We start from the raw sequence: 17263 nt of genomic DNA, 5'->3' as shown, positions 1-17263 counted from the left end.
AACTTGTGATCTGAAAGTTTTAATTTTGACTTTTTGCAGCCTGTTTTCTGTTGTTATGATGTCGGTCTGCTCTTCTTTCCATTCGTTCATTCTTTCGAAGGTTTCCTCCTTCAAATGATGTGAAAACATGAAAATCCCCAAGTCTGTAGACACAAAGCAAAGCCAGTCTCCTTAGTAATTATACTAATCTTAAAATAAGACATCATCAAGCACACAAGATGTACCTGAAACTTCCTGTTCCTCCGATTATAACAGCATATATAAACTCTTCTCTACACCAGCTGCAGAGAAAAGTCTCCAGAGTTTCTTTTTTCTCTCTCTCAGAGGCTGAAGAAGCGATCTGAGCGACAGCGGCAGACCTCAGACCAGCCCCGAGTCCCTGTCGTCAGGAGAGGACGGCAGATAAGCTGTGGAGGTGACGAGCTCCTCGACGCCTCAGCAGAAAAACTCTGACAGAGCCTGAGACAGCACAAAGCCCAGGTGACACATACAGAGTGGCAGGTAGGTTAGCTGTGTGTGTGTGTGTGTGTGTGTGTGTGTGTGTGTGTGTGTGTGTGTGTGTGTGTGTGTGTCTCAGGTCTGCAGGAATCACATTTGGAAAATTGTTCCTGTGAAGTGAAGTTTTTCAGTCTTTATTCCTCTCGCAGGAAAAACAGTTGGTTTTATACGTTTCTGCAAACCACAGATGCATTTATCATTTCACGCAGGACGAACACTGTTTAAAACCAATTCAACAGGGTAATTTTGAAGCCAACTTAGAGTCCCTTAAATCAGGTACTTTATGCCAAAACAATATCTTTTCCTTTTCCTAATGTTAACCAACTATTTGAAAGAAATCTTCAATACCAACATTTATTCTGGCGATTGTGAAATTATTCTCTGTGTCTTAAAACAACAAAAAAGAAAAGCGAAAATTGACTCCTGAGCTCCAGAAACGGCTAACAAGAGGACTGTTGGAGTGAATATTATCTCTCTAAAAGATCTGAATACATCATCTTCTGTATCATCGTATGTTTGCAGCGTGCTGTCCAGTGAGAGTCACGTGATGTCTGCCTGATTTCAGCTTTGTGACGACGACTTTCCAGCTCATCCAGGAAGGTTTTTAAAGTGAAGGAGTAGGAGAATATTCTCAAAACAATGAGGAACATTTCAACCCTCAGTTTATCACAAACATTCAACATCAACACTACATGGGTGTGAAAAATGAAAATCTGAAAATATAACTAAAGCTGTCAGACAAATGTAGTTGAGTATATATTGTATTTGCTTCTGAGATATCAGCGAATAGAAGAATAAAGTTATACACAATGAAAATACTCACATAAAGTACAAATACCTCGAATTTTTGTTTGTTTAGTTCTTCTAGCCAATCAGAATCGAGAATATTCAGTGTCCTTTATAAAAGAAACATTAAAAAAACACCTGATGCTTCCAAAATCAAGACGCCAGACAGACGAGAGCTTTTTTTTAAAACTACTTTCAACCTCAGTGCCGGCCTCACTATCTTCAGCATCAGGTGGTAAGAAGCTTTTCTGTCCTCTTCGTACCACGCTGAATACATTTATGAATTAAAGACTGATTTAAATTGTCTGATAACCTCATGTAACCCCGACGTAACCTGGGAGGGTTAACCACGTCAGTGTAGAAGAAAATGAATGAATAAAATGATAAATGAGTCGACGTAAAGACAAATTAATCAGTGAAAAGATGAAAAGGAAGGTGAGCGAGTTATTCTGCAAACAAAACCAGTAAAAGAAGACAATAACAATGAAGTTTTGTCCAAAATAGAAGATATTTTCATAACATACTATTTCTTTAACTAAAATATTAACTAACCACTTGAGAAAACGATTCTTAAACTATCATTTTGTGTGTTTTTCATCAAATACCAGGTGAAATATTTTCTCGTATTTAATTATGAATGGAAAATCCCACAGGCGGCCGGCCTCAGCAGCCTCCATCCCGTCTCATTTACCTCTCCTCACCTGGTTTCCTGCCAGTTATCCCAGCATCCTCTGTGCAGAGCTGATTAGAGGCCTCTTTCCTGTAACAGAGGACGAGACAAGGACGACGCGCTCGCCGTCTGCCAGGAAAGCTCTTAGATTTAGTCTTCAGTGGGGCCGAGGCAGAGGCTGCAGCTCGATGAAGACGGATGGTCTAATCCTGCCAGGAGAACGAGGGTTAAAATGGCAGCCGGTGGCCGTCACACAGGTCTTTACTTAACGAGATAATCACAAACCGCTGGAGATGGTGATCTGCAAGTCAGCATTGTTTGGTTTTATTTTATTTTACGCTCTCGTTAAGTGAGTTTATTCGACCTTTGAAGCGTCTCTTCCTTTAATTTTTGTTTTATCTGGCCTCAAACTCCAAATAATGGAAAAGTGAGTCTATAGTTGTTTACATCCGACGGCTGCAGCAGTTTCTCAAGCTGCTCTGATGAAAACTGGTCTGAAAATTATAGCAAAGAAACCATCAAAATTAAAACATGTCACACACCTGAGGCTGGATACAGGTGGTGCCTCAGCTTGTTGACACCAGAGGGCGCCACACAACAGTGAAAGAGAAACTCAATTACTTTAATTGGCCTGTTTTTGTCTCTTTTAGCTCTTTTAGTCGCTGAAGGCTCAGTTCAAGTGTCTGCAGTTTTTATCTCTCTTACTGTGTTTCTTCTTCTCTTCTCTTCTCCTGACTGAACATCGATTCTCTCATCTGTTCCTGAACCTCCTCTTCTTTCGTCTTGTGTTTTTGCTGAACATTGTGAGATCACTGCTTCTTTATTCGTGTGGTTCAGTGTGTCAGTGGACATTTACCAAATGAAGAAGAGGTTTGAGCAGTCAACACACTTCTGTTGGACGTAACGTACACATTAATACTCTTCCAGTCGTGTTCATACTACAACCTCAGGTCTCGTGATTAATATCTTCCCTTAAAATTGACTCTGATCTTTTTTTGTTTTTGTCTCTGTTGCTTCTGTGGCTCCAGGAATCAGGTTAACATTTTAATTTGCTGAATACTAAACACGTGACCATCCCTTCAGCCTCTGCTATACTTTGTGGTAATTGCTAATTAGCGTGCTAACACTCCAAACTAAGATGATGAACATGGTAAACATCAGCATGTTAGCTTTCAGTCCAGGTGATTTGCACCAAATCTGAGGTGAATTTGAGGTGAACCCTGAACATTTTCCTGAACCATACATGATACCACAGAAAAGGTGATGTCCTCTATGTTTTGATGGTCAAGGATTACAGTCATACCTTATACTACATCATAAACTGTTCAGCTGAAGAGTTGGTGGTGAATTCAGGTACGTTGTGGTACGTTGTACAGGTACGTTGTGAGAAGGAAACGAGATGGTCCAGTCGATCTTCATAGCAGCATTTGCGATGGCTCCATCTCTGAAAACGTTCAGGGCCCCACACTGCACAGCTGTAAGTGTCACGTCATGTTTGTCATTCTGAGCATGTTAGCATGCTTTGTGTCTTAGTGAAACCTGAGCAGCTAGCATGATTGCAGACTCTTGTTAATCTTGTTTCTAAAACTGATGAGGTTTGTCTTTCTGTCAGTGATGCTGTTTTCTCAGGCTGTTCTGTCGGCTGTAAACCCAATCTATCTTTTAAACATGAAACGGGGAGTAACTCACTTGTTACATGGTCGTTTGTTTACTGGTGTCTTCATCACCAGCAAAGCCAATTTCCCCTCATGTTACGTGGGAGTGTTTTCTCCCCAAACAGACAGATTACTTAACTGCACGTTAGCTGTAAACTAGCACTGATGGTGTTTGTGTGTTTAGATTCAGGTCGAGTCTGACTAAACTCAGCACTCAGCAGAGACTCTGGTTCCCTCTCACCTCCAGATCACTGCTGCAGTCTGGTTGATAAACAGGAGTGAAGATAAATCCACTTTTTAATCCCAGAAGTTAAAAAGTAAACTCAGAGCAGGATCCGATGTGACTCTGGGTGTTTACTATTATAATATATACCACAGAGGATAACTCATAAGTCATGAGTCACATCTCATCACACTTCAGGAGATGTGAGCGGACGTGACGATGCTGAACGCGCTCTGTGTTTGTCGTCCTGGTGGCTCAGCAGGTTTTTATCGCCCACTCCCGTCGCCTGGACTCAAATCTGCTTCTTGACCTTTTGTGGTGCGTCTTTTCTTTTTTTCTTTCTCCGACACATCGACTGTCACATCCACTCTTTAACGAAGAGGAAATACTTTAAATGTCATCAGCTTAAAATGAAATTATGAAAGGTCATCTTCATAAACAGTTTGAGCCTCCCGGGGCGACTCGGATTCAATCGTTTCAGGGAAAAAACAATGAAGGATTAAACCAGTTGAGGTGACGTCATACTTTGTGGCTGCGGCTTCTTGTTTTATCTGATCTTACTGCTGTTTTGCTGCACCTTTTGTCTTGTAATCATGTCTCTTAAAGGGACAGTTCACTCCAAAATCAAAAATACATATATTTGCTTCTACCTGTGGTGCTATTTATCCATCTAGATAGTTTTGGTGTGAGTTGCAGTGTTTTGGAGATATCAGCTGTTGAGATGTGAAGTCATCATATTTCTATAATTCGTGTTTTGTCACTCCTGAACTTTAAAACCGTCTACTGGATTTTAAGATGTAAGGCATTTACTCTTCAAGGGCTAAATGGCCGATCTCACAATATTAACTCAAAGTGGCTACGAGGAACTTTCAGTTTTTGTTGATTCTAGCGCCCCCTTTGGACAAAAGCGGTACGACACCGGTGGCTGCTGTTGTAAAGATCTTTGCTAGCTTGTGCCGGCGCCGCATGCATTTGTTTTGACCGCCGGATGGATCGTGATGAGGTAATGTATTTATATGTGATTTTATATGTGATATATGTGATCGGACCTGAGCACAGGTCTCAATAATAACTATATAAAAACAGCAGTCTGTTCGCTGATGGACTCATTTGCTGTTACAGGTTGTTTATAATCATCAGAGGAATCAGAGACTGTTTCATAAACACTTAAAAGTTTCTCCTAGTCACTTTAAGTAAAATAAATAATAATTTTTGTATATCCACCCTGTGATTTGGATCCACACCAAACTTTAATGGGCTCTTCCTTTGCCCGTGCTACACCCTTTAACCAAGTTTCAAATGAAGTGCAGCAGCAAAGTGTCAGAAAATAAATTAAAAGTTGTGTAGGTCGAGGCTTTTAGAGGCTTTTACATCAGCGTAGTGGAAATCAAACTGAAAAGCAACAAGAAATAGCAGCCTGAGCTCGAGTTGGAAAAGTCATATAAATGTGGGAACTTAAACCAGAATTCAACATGTTTGTACAATCTGAGACGCAGGAAGACAAATATCAGACGGGAGAGAGCTTTCATAGCAGCCAGGCTCTCTTTTGTTTGATAAAGCGTGCTCCTGTTGCATCATGGGAGTTTATCAGTGCAGCTGGAATGCATGTAAACCGATGACAAAGCGTTTCTCAAGCTGGATCTTATACAAACTGCAGGTCTGTACACCGTTACACCAGAACACGCATGTCCACACAAAAGAGCCACGTTTATCTTATCTCAGTGTTCTTACACTTCTGTGTGCTCTCATGCTCTCATTCATTCATTCATTCGTTCATTCACATGTTGTCTTCCAGACGTTCTCGCCCCTGACGATGTTACCCTTTGACCCCGGGCCCGGCGGTGCCTCGCTCAACATGTCTTCCCACCAAATGTCACACCCCTTGACATATTGAGAAGTATATGAAGGAGAAGGTTGGATGTCATATTTATAGGCTGACCTTTACTTCACCCGGTGCTGACCGACTTAAATAACTGTATATGTTCAGAGGCGCGGAGCATTGTGACGACTTAAATGGCACAGGTTTTGGATCACATGCTGACCGGTGTAGACTTCAGACGTTAACTCTCAGATGCAAGTCTCAGTATTAAGGAACATACCAAAACCTTCCTGTCTCTCTGTGTTCACTGTCTAGTAACAAAAACAAAAAATAGCTCTTTGATTGAACGTAACGCGTCAAAGAGACGAGATATTTGAAGACTCAGCTCGGTCATGTTGCTTAATAAACTGCCCTGCCCAACACCATCAATAATAGACCGGACAGATGTTGCTCCATTGTGTTTGAACAGCGTGTCGACAGAATATAATGGATGAGAGTTTAGATCTGAGGCCTGCAGACTGATTATCCAGGAATAGACTCGGACGGTCTCTCTGTGAAGGAGACACAGGAGATTTAATTTCATAGACAGAGCTCTCAATCAACAACAAACATTTGTCTTTGTCTTTATTTGGTTCTCAGCTCGAAGTTGAGTTGAATAAAAATGAATTATTTAGCTGTTAAAGAACTAAAATCGCCTGACGTCTCGACCTTAAGTCCACCAAATCACTGCCTACTGGGTTACAGAGCCTGCTGACATTTGGGACAGTGTTCTTGTCTGCCACAGTATTTTGTCGTAATATATTTTGTAATAATGTGCTCTTCTTGCAGCTGCTACAAGAGCAGGAAAATGAATGTGCTGATTGTGATTCAATACAGCTTAGTGCAAATACGTTCAGTACCAGGGGAGCTGCCTGTTTGCTCCAACTGCTCCTTGATTACAACACAGAGGCTGAGCTTCATCAACACACCCAGCAGGCTTACAGGTGTCGCGGAGCAGCAAGAGACATGTTCTCTAGCTCGGGTTGTCATGATGTCTGATTTCCACAACATGATTACTGTAATTCACAATATAAATATTCTTGCCTTATTGAAAAAACAGGTTAAATAAATCTTTTAAAGTCCCACAAAACCACCTCCTTTTCATCAAACTGGCCTCCATCGGGTCTCGGAGGCCCCGCTCACTTTAGAGGCAGCTGAGCCCGGTTTCGCTTCCCGCTCACCTGGCTCTGACTTGTTGGGTCCCCCACTGTCCTGGTGCATGAAAACCTCCTTTCCCTGAGCTGAGAATCATTAGTATTGATCACCAACTCTCAACACTGAGCAGATAAGATATAGGACAGATTATTTCATTTATAAAATAATGTACTATAATAATGTTCAGCTATAAATCTAAAATGTAGCTTCAGGGCCTACAGTGATATAAATCCAATGACTGAGGCAGCAGCTTAAGGCCTGAGTGAACCCGCCGTGACATTTCCTCTCCACCTCCTCCCTGTGCGTGCTGAGGTTCACGTAGCAGCGAGCTCCACTCCATCACATGACTTACTGTTACAGTGAACATGACACTGGACAGCAGGGTGGTGCTGGTGCTGGTGAAGGGGGGTGGAGAGGTCCGGTTATGGACTGAGGACCAGTTTAAAAATCAACTACACTGAAAGCTTCCGACTGCATTCAACTTTAAACCTGGTGTGTGTGTGTGTGTGTGAAGAAATTAATGTGCAAAGTGGTGTTTGTGTCGTCAATAGCTGTTATTTCTTAATCGATAACACTAAAACAAATTTAGTACTCGTTGCAGCTTAGTGGAGAGTTTGTGAGAACAATAAAGCTTCAGGGATGGATGTGTTATTATAATATGATAAAAATCAATTATACACAACAGTAGACTACATAAAGCAGACTGTTCGCCTGTTAGTCAAAATGGCAGAGTTGTTGTTACTGTCATTGTGTTTGTTATTTATTAACAACTTATTTGTATTAAATGTTTAAACACTTCGGGTCTTTAGATCACAGTTTACTATGTAGGACTATATGTGGGGACGAAATATCAAGGCTACTGTAAGAATTAGGCTACAGTTATGTTTTTTTCTATTAATAACAATAATAGCTATGCTACTTTGCTTTTGTAACGACATGTAAATGTTTTCGGTGTCACTACAGTATGCAATTTAAATGATATTTTGGATGCAAATATATGCTAACCTTAGCTAAGATGGCTAATGTATATATTATTTCAGCTAATTTAATGTCATGTGAATTTGTTTACCCTCGATAAACAGCAAATTAACTTAGTCATTTAGCAATATCTATATAAATCTTGCTGATATTGGCTAACATTAGCCAGCATAAGCTAACTTGGCCATACCAGACCAAGCAGCCTGTAGCATCTAGTTAAACTCCTGAGTGTAGGTGCGTGTTATTGTTTACATGTTAAACTTTATGTCTTTAAGAGGATGGTTGTGTAGCTTCTTCCTTCAGAAATGTTGTTTTAATGTTCATATCATGAAAAATCTCAAAATGACGGTTTAGCTAGTTTTTCGTACTCTGCCGTTGTCGCTTAGCAACCACATCGTGTAGCCCCGCCCACGGACAACTTGTCATGGCGGAGGATCGATATTTTATTGAAACTAGTCCATTAAAAACACAAACTGTCGCATTAAAACAGAGTGCAGTCCCTCAGAAGGGTTGTAACTGAGCTCCAGTCACTTTTGTGTTAAAATCTATGAACCTGTTCACGATGTGCCTTTTTCACTGTCATGTTCAATAAAGTTTTTTAAAAAGAAGAAAGAAAAAAAAGCTACACGCGACCTTGACATTTTGCCTGGGGGCGTGGCCGGCGGCGAGCTGCGGGGATAAATTGCGGTGAGACCTCCGCTCGTCCCCGCTGTCACTTCTCCCGCTGAGGACGATCAGACTGAGGTGCATTCACAACCGGTACAGTCCAACTGTTCACCACCGTTTAATTCTGCTTCTTCTTCTTCTTCTTCTTCTCCTTCTCCGTCTTCTTCTTCTTCTTCTTCTTCTTCTTCTTCTATTTCTTCTTCTTCTATTTCTTCTTCTTCTTCTTCTACTGCTTCTTCTTCTTCTTGGTTTTCTACTTCTTTTCCCTCTTTTTCTTCTTCTTCTTCTTCTTCTTCTTCTATTTCTTCTTCTTCTTCTGCTTCTTCTTCTTCTTCTACTGCTTCTTCTTCTTCTTGGTTTTCTACTCCTTTTCCCTCTTTTTCTTCTTCTATTTCTTCTTCTACTTCTTCCAATTCTTCTTCTTCTGCTCCTCCTCCTCCTCCTCCTCCTTCTTCTTCTTCATATTATTGAAGTTGTTAAAAGTGCATTTCTTCTTCTGCTTGGTTTTCTACTTCTTTCCTCTTCTTCTACTTCTTCTTCTTCTTCTTCTTCTCCTTTGTATTATTGAAGTTGTTAAAATATAATGGAAGAGTTTCAGTTTAGTTTTTTGTGCAACAGGTGTCAAACAAACACACTTTTCTGTGGATTTGTATTCAGAGTTTTAGTAAAGTAGTATAATTAGTCTTCTGGGCTCTTTGTTGCAGCGTCCTGCTTTTGCACGATGCTGTGTTTTGTGTTGTTTTTGGCTAAACGATGTATTAATTGTGTCCTTGATCTTTTCCCTTGCAGTGAGGACTAAACCATATCAGACAAAATGGTGAAGATTGGAATCAACGGGTGAGCTGACGCTTTTTTATTTTGTCATTAGTGTGCCGGTGTCCTCTGTCTTGGTCTCCAGGATAATCAAGCCTTAGTTATAATCCATTTATTAATAGAAATAAAATGAAACAGCTGGGAAACACAAACATTGGGGAAACACATCAGCTGAAAATAGAAGACAAGCAGGTGGAAAAACCTACTCAGGCACATCCGTAATCCTCAAGTACATCCTCTTCTTCTGTGTCTCAAGAAATGTCACACGTTTGAGGCATCCTCTGGCTCAATAAGTGAGCGTTAGAGGTGTCTGAGGGCTCCAGCAAATACACAACGTCTCGCTGCTTTTTCCACGCACATCGACACGATCTGAGGATTAGAGTAAGAGGAGCTTTCATATCCTGAATCACTGATGTTATACGCATCCAGTAGTTGGGAGTGTTAAAGGTCTTTGAGGCGCAGGACCCTGGACAATGTTCCTCTGATCGTCAGGTGATTATCTGAGGGTCCGTTTTAATCATTTCACTTGGAGACAAGAGAGTAATCGAGTCAGCTGAAGGAGAGGAAATTGGAAATGAGGGTGTGAGCCAGTGAGGAGATGATGGCATACGTTTTATGCTTTGGGGATGTGATGGAGAGGCAAGAGAGAAGGAAAACACGTCTTTATTTCCTGGACGAAGTGTTGATATTAGATAGTTATATGTTTAACTTGATTAAAAGCCCAAACACGGCTGCCCTTCCTGAGCCTCTTTATATTTAAGGCTTTCTTTGTGCTGTCGAGGTGACAGGGGAGGACTGTGGACAGGACCCGTCTATCCTCTGGTTATTTATAGTCTGGCGGTGTTGTGGTGTCACGGTTGGCGTCCCCTCTTCTTCCACACCCTTCAGACCCCTCCAATCCCGCTCTCTGCTCCGGCCGGTATCGCTGCCCTCCTCAGCTGTCACATTCCTTTTATTCTCCCCCTCGTCTATTTTTAACCCTCTAACCTTTCGGCTGAAGTTCAGAGATCACCCGGCCGGCGGTTCACGGACGCTGCTCAGACTCGTGGATCACCAGGTGAAACGTTTCCTCCTCCTCCTCCTCCTCCTCCTCCTCTGTGAAGCAGCTGCTGTTGAGCTGCAGGGAGATTTAGCTCGTTGACTCTGGCCTCGTACCAACACCGACACTGAGCCTCAGAAACAGAAGATGGGCTCCGGTCCATTTTCTGGTTGCTTGATTGCTCCCCAAAACTAACCGAGGAAAACGGCGATGTCCACTGACACTTTCCCTCCTGTGAAGGAAGGCAGACATTTGGACAATGAGGTTTTATAACTGACAACCTCAGCTTAGCTGGACCTCAGTCTGTGTGGAGTTTGCATGATCTTTCCACTGCAGAGACATGCGTGTTTTATGTTTTGCACTATGGCTGACTGGCTCAAGTAAAGATATAAAGTTTCCCTGCAGGGATAGTTGTTTTATTCACTCTGTAGGCATCCATCTCTGTCATCAAGTATCTTTCTCAGCAGGGTGTTGAGGATTAACATTTTTGATACTGATCCTGATGTCTTAATTGAGAAACAGATACCAAACTGTGGGGTTGTTCCGATACTGATCCAAATGTCACAAATGCCTCCATCACTGCCTAAAATAATGAAGTCAGTTCCAGTGAATACATGAGTCTAAACACCGGTCAACTATCATATAATTTATGATTAAAAACAGGGACCCTCCGGCTTCCCAGCAGCATCCCGTACACCTGAATGCAACTTTACAGATTTGAAATAACCAAAAACAGCTTCAAGAACATCCATAACACAAAATCTACACAATCTATGTATTGTTCAAATACAAAGAGGCCTAATGAATACTTATTAATGGGTTTATCATTGCTGATTTTGATGAAACGTAGATTTTCAGCACTAAAAACCTGCCGTCAGTACGCTGAATCGTAGCAGCGGTGACCTTCCTCCATCAGTGACAACCTTGTTACCAACACTCCTGTTGAGACTTCCTGTTGCTCCTTGACTCCTGACCTTTCTGACGCTGGACGCCGTCTCTTATTTTGGCACACAGAGTGTGTGTTGTGTCTCTGTCACATGGTGTAAGTTTCAAAGTGTCCCATGTGAACATACAGTGAGTTATGTGATGTGACCTTTGAGTGTTGGAGACATTCGATGTTACGTAACAGGAACACCTGGAGAATCAGAAATAGAGTTGCTACTGTGACATGACGAAGTCTTTGTCCTCGACTGAAGACAACTGGAGGCTCTGGGCTGTAATACTTTGGACTTTTAGGCCTATTGCAGCTCTTATTTTTATTTTAATGACTCTTGATGATTTTTAATTGATGCAGCTTTACAAAAACATCCAATTTATCTCTTGTAGCTTCGATTTTAGTCAAATGATTTAGATTTAATTGTGTTTATCAAGCTCTGTGGTCATTTGTAACACTGTAGTTGTGTAATGTTGTACAGTATTGTATTAGGTAACGCTTTATATTAAGGACATTGTAATAAGCATTAGTTAGGAGGTAATACAGCCCTTTAATGAGATTAATGAGACAATGTGAACTGTTAATAAGAGCGTCATAAAGAATTTATAGAGCCAATATAGCCAATAGATGCAGAACGTATAGTTAACTGTTAATAAATGCAAAATAAATGATGAATTAATCTTTATAAGGTGACAAAAAAGCTTAGTAAAGGTTTAACAATGACATAATGGCTAAGTTATACTCAATAAATGTGTTTGTAATGCTATTAAAAGCAATTATAAGAAACTTATAAGGCTTTATTAACGTTCTTAAGCATCTATATTCTGTTTTAAACCATGAAGTTTCCTCGTGACGACTTTTGAAAAGACGTAGACGTTATCATGGGAGTCGTGGGCAGCAGATATTTGCACACAGTGTTGACTGAGGTTAGTTCAACCTGCCAGGATCAGTTCGTGTTTCCACCCAAAGAAAAGTCTTTTTGTCACACTGACGTTCATATCAGACTCAAACACCCTGAACTTTACTTTATTATGAGGCAACTTTATTCTCTACGTTTGACTGAATTCATTTAACGGAGGAAATGGAGACGAGCAGGAGCCGACCTCAGTGAAGGAACCTCATCATAGTGTAGTAAAAGTGCAATTTATCCCACAAAGAGCTGCAAGACATGAAACTGATCAGAGCCTGACTGAAGTGATAAAACACCCCCCCTGACTGAACATCCCCTCTCTCCAGTCTCAGGCCCCTCGCTGTTTGACCTGCCATGACAGCAGCCATATTAGGTGTAAACGGGCTTTTGGCTGCCGATGCCAACTATTTTCCTCTACAGTCAAGGTTGGCAGGCCCTGCTGTCCTTCACTGTGACTCCCACCTTTGTTAAGGTGTCAGTGCCACCTGCTGGTCAGAGAGGGGGAATGAAGCAGGCTGCTCTAAAATAAAAGATAAAATTGAGTTAAGAGTGAAGAGCTAGGAGTAAATTTCTGCTTCCTGCCACATCAAGTATATTCGTAACAGATCTGAGGCACCGTAACACGTCTTCAAAGTATCTAAATGTAAAGCGTTCAGCTCGCTTCTTCACGCTGACCTCGTCCTCCTGCGTTTCAGATTCGGACGTATCGGCCGTCTGGTGACCCGCGCCGCCGCCAAGGGAGGCAAGGTCGAGGTGGTCGCCATCAACGACCCCTTCATCGATCTGGACTACATGGTGAGAGGACCGGCTGTAGATACTGATCTGAGTAGAATGTGAAATATAAGCAGGCACTATTCTGTAAGTAAGTTACCAAAGAAGGATGGAGACGTTTTAAAGTCTTTACTTGAGGCAGAAAGTTAATTTAAAGGTTAGCTTGTAGCATCAAACCTGTGGAGCTGCTCTGTGATTAACGCTTCTCTTCTTTAAATTTCTTTAAATTTCTTATTTTATTCAAATAGATCTTTTCCTGTCAGATGCAGATATTAATCATCATGTTTTGTCCTCCTGCAGGTCTACATGTTCAAGTATGACTCCACTCACGGCGTGTGGAAGCACGGAGAGGTGAAGGCCGAGGGCGGCAAGCTGGTTATCGGCAACATGCACATCACAGTCTACCACGAGTGCGTAATCCTCACACCTCTGGGTTTATAGACATTTTTAACACAGTATTTTAACCGCTTTACCAATTAAACCTCTCCTGTGTGTGATAATGTGCAGGAGAGACCCCGCCAGCATCAAATGGGGCGAGGCTGGCGCCGACTACGTCGTGGAGTCCACCGGTGTGTTCACCACCATCGAGAAAGCTTCCGTAAGTTTACAGCTGGAACGTGATTATGAGAAGTTTCAGCAAAAAACTGTAGAGGAGTAGATAAATATTAATATATAGATATTTATAGTGCATGCAGTACAGTACATTTTTTATTCTTGAGTCTGAAGGGAGCTACAGATGACTATATGCAGAAATTGTGATATATTTCAACACACATCCTTCCTGTGTTTATTTAAAAATGCATGAATATGTTCACATTAGTAATGTCCCGACCTTGAACCTCCTGTTTGTCCCCGCAGGCTCACCTGAAGGGCGGCGCTAAGAGGGTGGTGATCTCTGCCCCCAGCGCTGACGCTCCCATGTTCGTCATGGGCGTCAACCACGAAAAATACGACAACTCCATGAAGGTTGTCAGGTGAGTTTGGACATTTTTATCATCATCTCATTTCAAAAAAGCTCTGTAGTTTAACTCTCAGCTGTAGTTGGTGATGATGACCTTTTAGATTGGACGACACCTGGTCCTCCTGTTCGTGTGACGCAGGATGTCAAGTGTTTTTCAAATCTGGGCAAGGACAGATGTGAACATCTGGATGCTTTTTAAGTGCCCTGCCAAAAAAAAAAAAAAACAAGATCATCTCTTAAAATATACCGAGTGTCTGTGCACTTCTGATGTCAGTTAAAGTAGCTAAACTTTGTACAGTTTGTTTGTATGTGTGACATGTTCTCGTCTCGTCTCGTCTCCACAGCAACGCTTCATGCACAACCAACTGCCTGGCTCCCCTCGCCAAGGTCATCAACGATAACTTCGGCATCGTTGAGGGTCTCATGGTAAACAACTCAGACTTTTCATCCTCTATTCCCACTTTATGTTCACCCTGTTTCAGTCTGACAGAAGGGAAGAAACTTTACTTTTGAGTCAACTATTTTTTAATGATTTTCACATTATAGAGACCAAAATGATGCCCTCTGACGAGCAGCTGCAGCCAATGTGAAACAGAAAAGTCAACAATTTTTCCATTTATTCAGCTGAAACTAGCAAATATTTGGTATTTCTTACTTGAATCAATTCTCAGATCAGCTCCTTTTAACAGCCAAACATCACTAATTGATGGTTTGTCAGATGACTGATCATCAGCTTGTGTAAAATAAAATGTTCTGATCTTAACACGTCCTAAACAAAAGTGGCAGCACATCGTTTCCTAACAGACAAGATGTCATTGTAACAGTGTTGTTCGAGGCGTGAAGCATGAAACTGTCTTTTTAATTCGAACCTTCTGCTCTCACTCCTCCAGAGCACAGTCCACGCCGTCACCGCCACACAGAAGACCGTTGATGGTCCCTCTGGTAAGCTGTGGAGGGATGGACGTGGTGCCTCCCAGAACATCATCCCCGCCTCCACCGGAGCCGCCAAGGCCGTAGGCAAGGTCGTCCCCGAGCTGAACGGGTACGATCAACTCTCACCTGGTTTTACTTGATGATTTCCTTGTGGGGATCAGTCTCTGAGCTGAAGCAAAACTAAAACCACCTGAATCTGATGTGTTTAGATGTTTTTATTTAGTGTCTGACTCTTGACTGTCTCGTTCTTACAGCAAACTGACTGGTATGGCTTTCCGTGTCCCCACCCCCAACGTGTCTGTGGTTGATCTGACTGTCCGTCTGGAGAAGCCCGTAAGTATCTCCTGACCTTTATAATATATATCCTGAAGCTTCGCTATCGTTCACATGTAACAGGCTTTATTTTGACGCCAATATACGACTGATAATTTCCTTTTTACCTCATTTCATTAGATTTTGACAATTGTATTTCTGACTGTAACATTAAGGTCAAAAGGGCAGAAAATCTTAAAGCTCGAGTTGAATTTCAACAGATTTGTCATTCACATCCCTCCACTCTGTTATTTAAACTGAGATGTTCTGGGCTCGTACTTTTTTATTATCAAAAATCAAGCTGCAATGTTGAAAACTAACCCTCAGTTTCTCTGTCCTGGTTTAATTATGATGTCTTGTCCTCGTCTTTAGGCCAAGTACGACGACATCAAGAAGGTTGTCAAGGCCGCTGCTGAGGGACCCATGAAGGGATTCTTGGCATACACAGAGGACCAGGTACAGAAAACAAGATTAATTGTATAATATATAATTATATGCCTGTATTTTGATGGGAATGTGTGTAGAGCCATACATGAGACACTAGATGGCAGCACATCTATAATATTATGGCAGATCAAGCTGTCCTTGCAACAGATATTTGTACTTTTTGCATTAAATAAAAATCGTACTCAGTCACACTGCAGACCCTCTTGTATCCAAGATCAAAAAATACATGCAGCAGCATGAATCCAGCTCTTTACAGATCATATGACCATCTCTGTTTCTACTGTGCATGTATAAACAGCTGTGTTTGCCTCTTTCTGCTCAGGTTGTGTCCACAGACTTCAACAGCGACCCTCACTCCTCCATCTTTGATGCCGGCGCTGGCATCGCACTCAACGAGCACTTTGTCAAGCTGGTTTCATGGTGAGTTGTGCAACTAGGACACTTATCTGAACAGTATTTTGACAAGTATTATATAAAAGTCCATCAGATCATCGTTCCCAGGTTTCTTTTCACGAATACGACATAATCCCCACTCTCTGTTCACTGTTTGTCTGCAGGTACGACAACGAGTTCGGCTACAGCAACCGTGTGTGCGACCTGGTCCTGCACATGTTCAGCAAGGAGTAAAGTCCTGTGACGACTCCTCGCTTCCTTCCCACGTTTCCCTCTTCCTTTCACCTGTAACTGGATGCCGTGCCATCCATCCACCGGGAGCAAACTCTTCTACAATAAACACTAGCTGATAAAAGTAAAAATAATAATGACAATATAATATCTTTTTATATGATAAAGTCACCTCTGTTCTGTTCTGAATGGTCTTGTTGCACTAAACATGCACAGTGGCTCCTTTGCACTTAATAAAGTCCTCAGTTTGTGGAAAGACTTGACGTTTTTATCGTGTATTTTATGCTCGTTGTACAAAATGACTGTGTATACTTACTTCTCTAGACATTAGGCCTATTTTTATTATTTTGAATGAGCTCAGATGAAACTGTCCAGAGAGCTTTTATCAGCCAGAATCCTAAAGCTGTTCTTAATTGTCCTGCCCAGACAAGTGACATTGAGACTGGTGCAGAAAAAGACGTTAACTTCTGGGAGAACTGCCAACATTTAATTAATTTGTCCAACATTATTAAACCAAAACCAAGAGAGGAAAACATACAGGAGGTGTAGTTTTCTGTCACTCCTCGTTATTTTATATAAATCATCTGTCTCTCTCAATTAACTCTTAAGAATTGATCACGACAGTGTTACTCCTCCCCAAACTGTGGTTAGATGTCACTTTTCATTCACAACACTTCAGAAACTTCATCCAAACATTCAGTCATCTTAATAGTTGAAATCTTATCTGTCATCATCCGTGATCTATATACAGCAGTGGTTCTCAGACTTTTCACATTAAGAACCCCAAAACCAACACAAATTAGACCGCAGACCCCCATTTGATAATATGTTGTCCCAGTGTACCCGATAAGAATTGTGCTCTTCGTGTACTACTGAAGTACATGTGAGAGACTTCACCCAGACAAGTATTTTCTTATTTTTGAAATGTTATTTGCTTTTTTTAATTCTGATTTTGCAATGCTTATTATTCATTCATTCATTTGGAGCGGTGGTTTGACCTCAGTCTTGCCAGAAAAAATGTTTGGAGATG

General features: G+C 41.5%; 1 protein-coding gene across 1 annotated transcript; it reads left to right on the top strand.

Annotated features, from left to right (window-relative positions):
• Nucleotides 1-9278: 9278 nt before the first annotated feature.
• LOC140993698 (glyceraldehyde-3-phosphate dehydrogenase-like) lies at nucleotides 9279-16489 on the top strand. Its single transcript, XM_073463213.1, has 11 exons — nucleotides 9279-9326; nucleotides 12881-12980; nucleotides 13257-13366; nucleotides 13464-13554; nucleotides 13815-13930; nucleotides 14262-14343; nucleotides 14808-14959; nucleotides 15105-15183; nucleotides 15535-15618; nucleotides 15932-16029; nucleotides 16167-16489. Exons 1-11 carry the CDS (start codon nucleotides 9304-9306, stop codon nucleotides 16234-16236), a joined length of 1005 nt encoding a protein of 334 aa, XP_073319314.1. The 5' UTR covers nucleotides 9279-9303; the 3' UTR covers nucleotides 16237-16489.
• The last annotated feature ends 774 nt before the right edge of the window (nucleotides 16490-17263 follow it).

Source organism: Pagrus major, chromosome 3 (genome assembly GCF_040436345.1).
Source record: "Pagrus major chromosome 3, Pma_NU_1.0".
Lineage (NCBI taxonomy): Eukaryota > Metazoa > Chordata > Actinopteri > Spariformes > Sparidae > Pagrus > Pagrus major.
This window is presented reverse-complemented; position numbering and strand designations above follow the sequence as displayed.

Excerpts from the sequence above, each read along its gene's own strand:
- LOC140993698 (XM_073463213.1), top strand. The coding sequence starts at position 9,304 with ATGGTGAAGATTGGAATCAACGG. Across the intron at positions 13,367-13,463 it reads CACATCACAGTCTACCACGA|GAGAGACCCCGCCAGCATCA; the intron begins GTGCGTAATCCT and ends GATAATGTGCAG. Across the intron at positions 13,931-14,261 it reads AACTCCATGAAGGTTGTCAG|CAACGCTTCATGCACAACCA; the intron begins GTGAGTTTGGAC and ends TCGTCTCCACAG.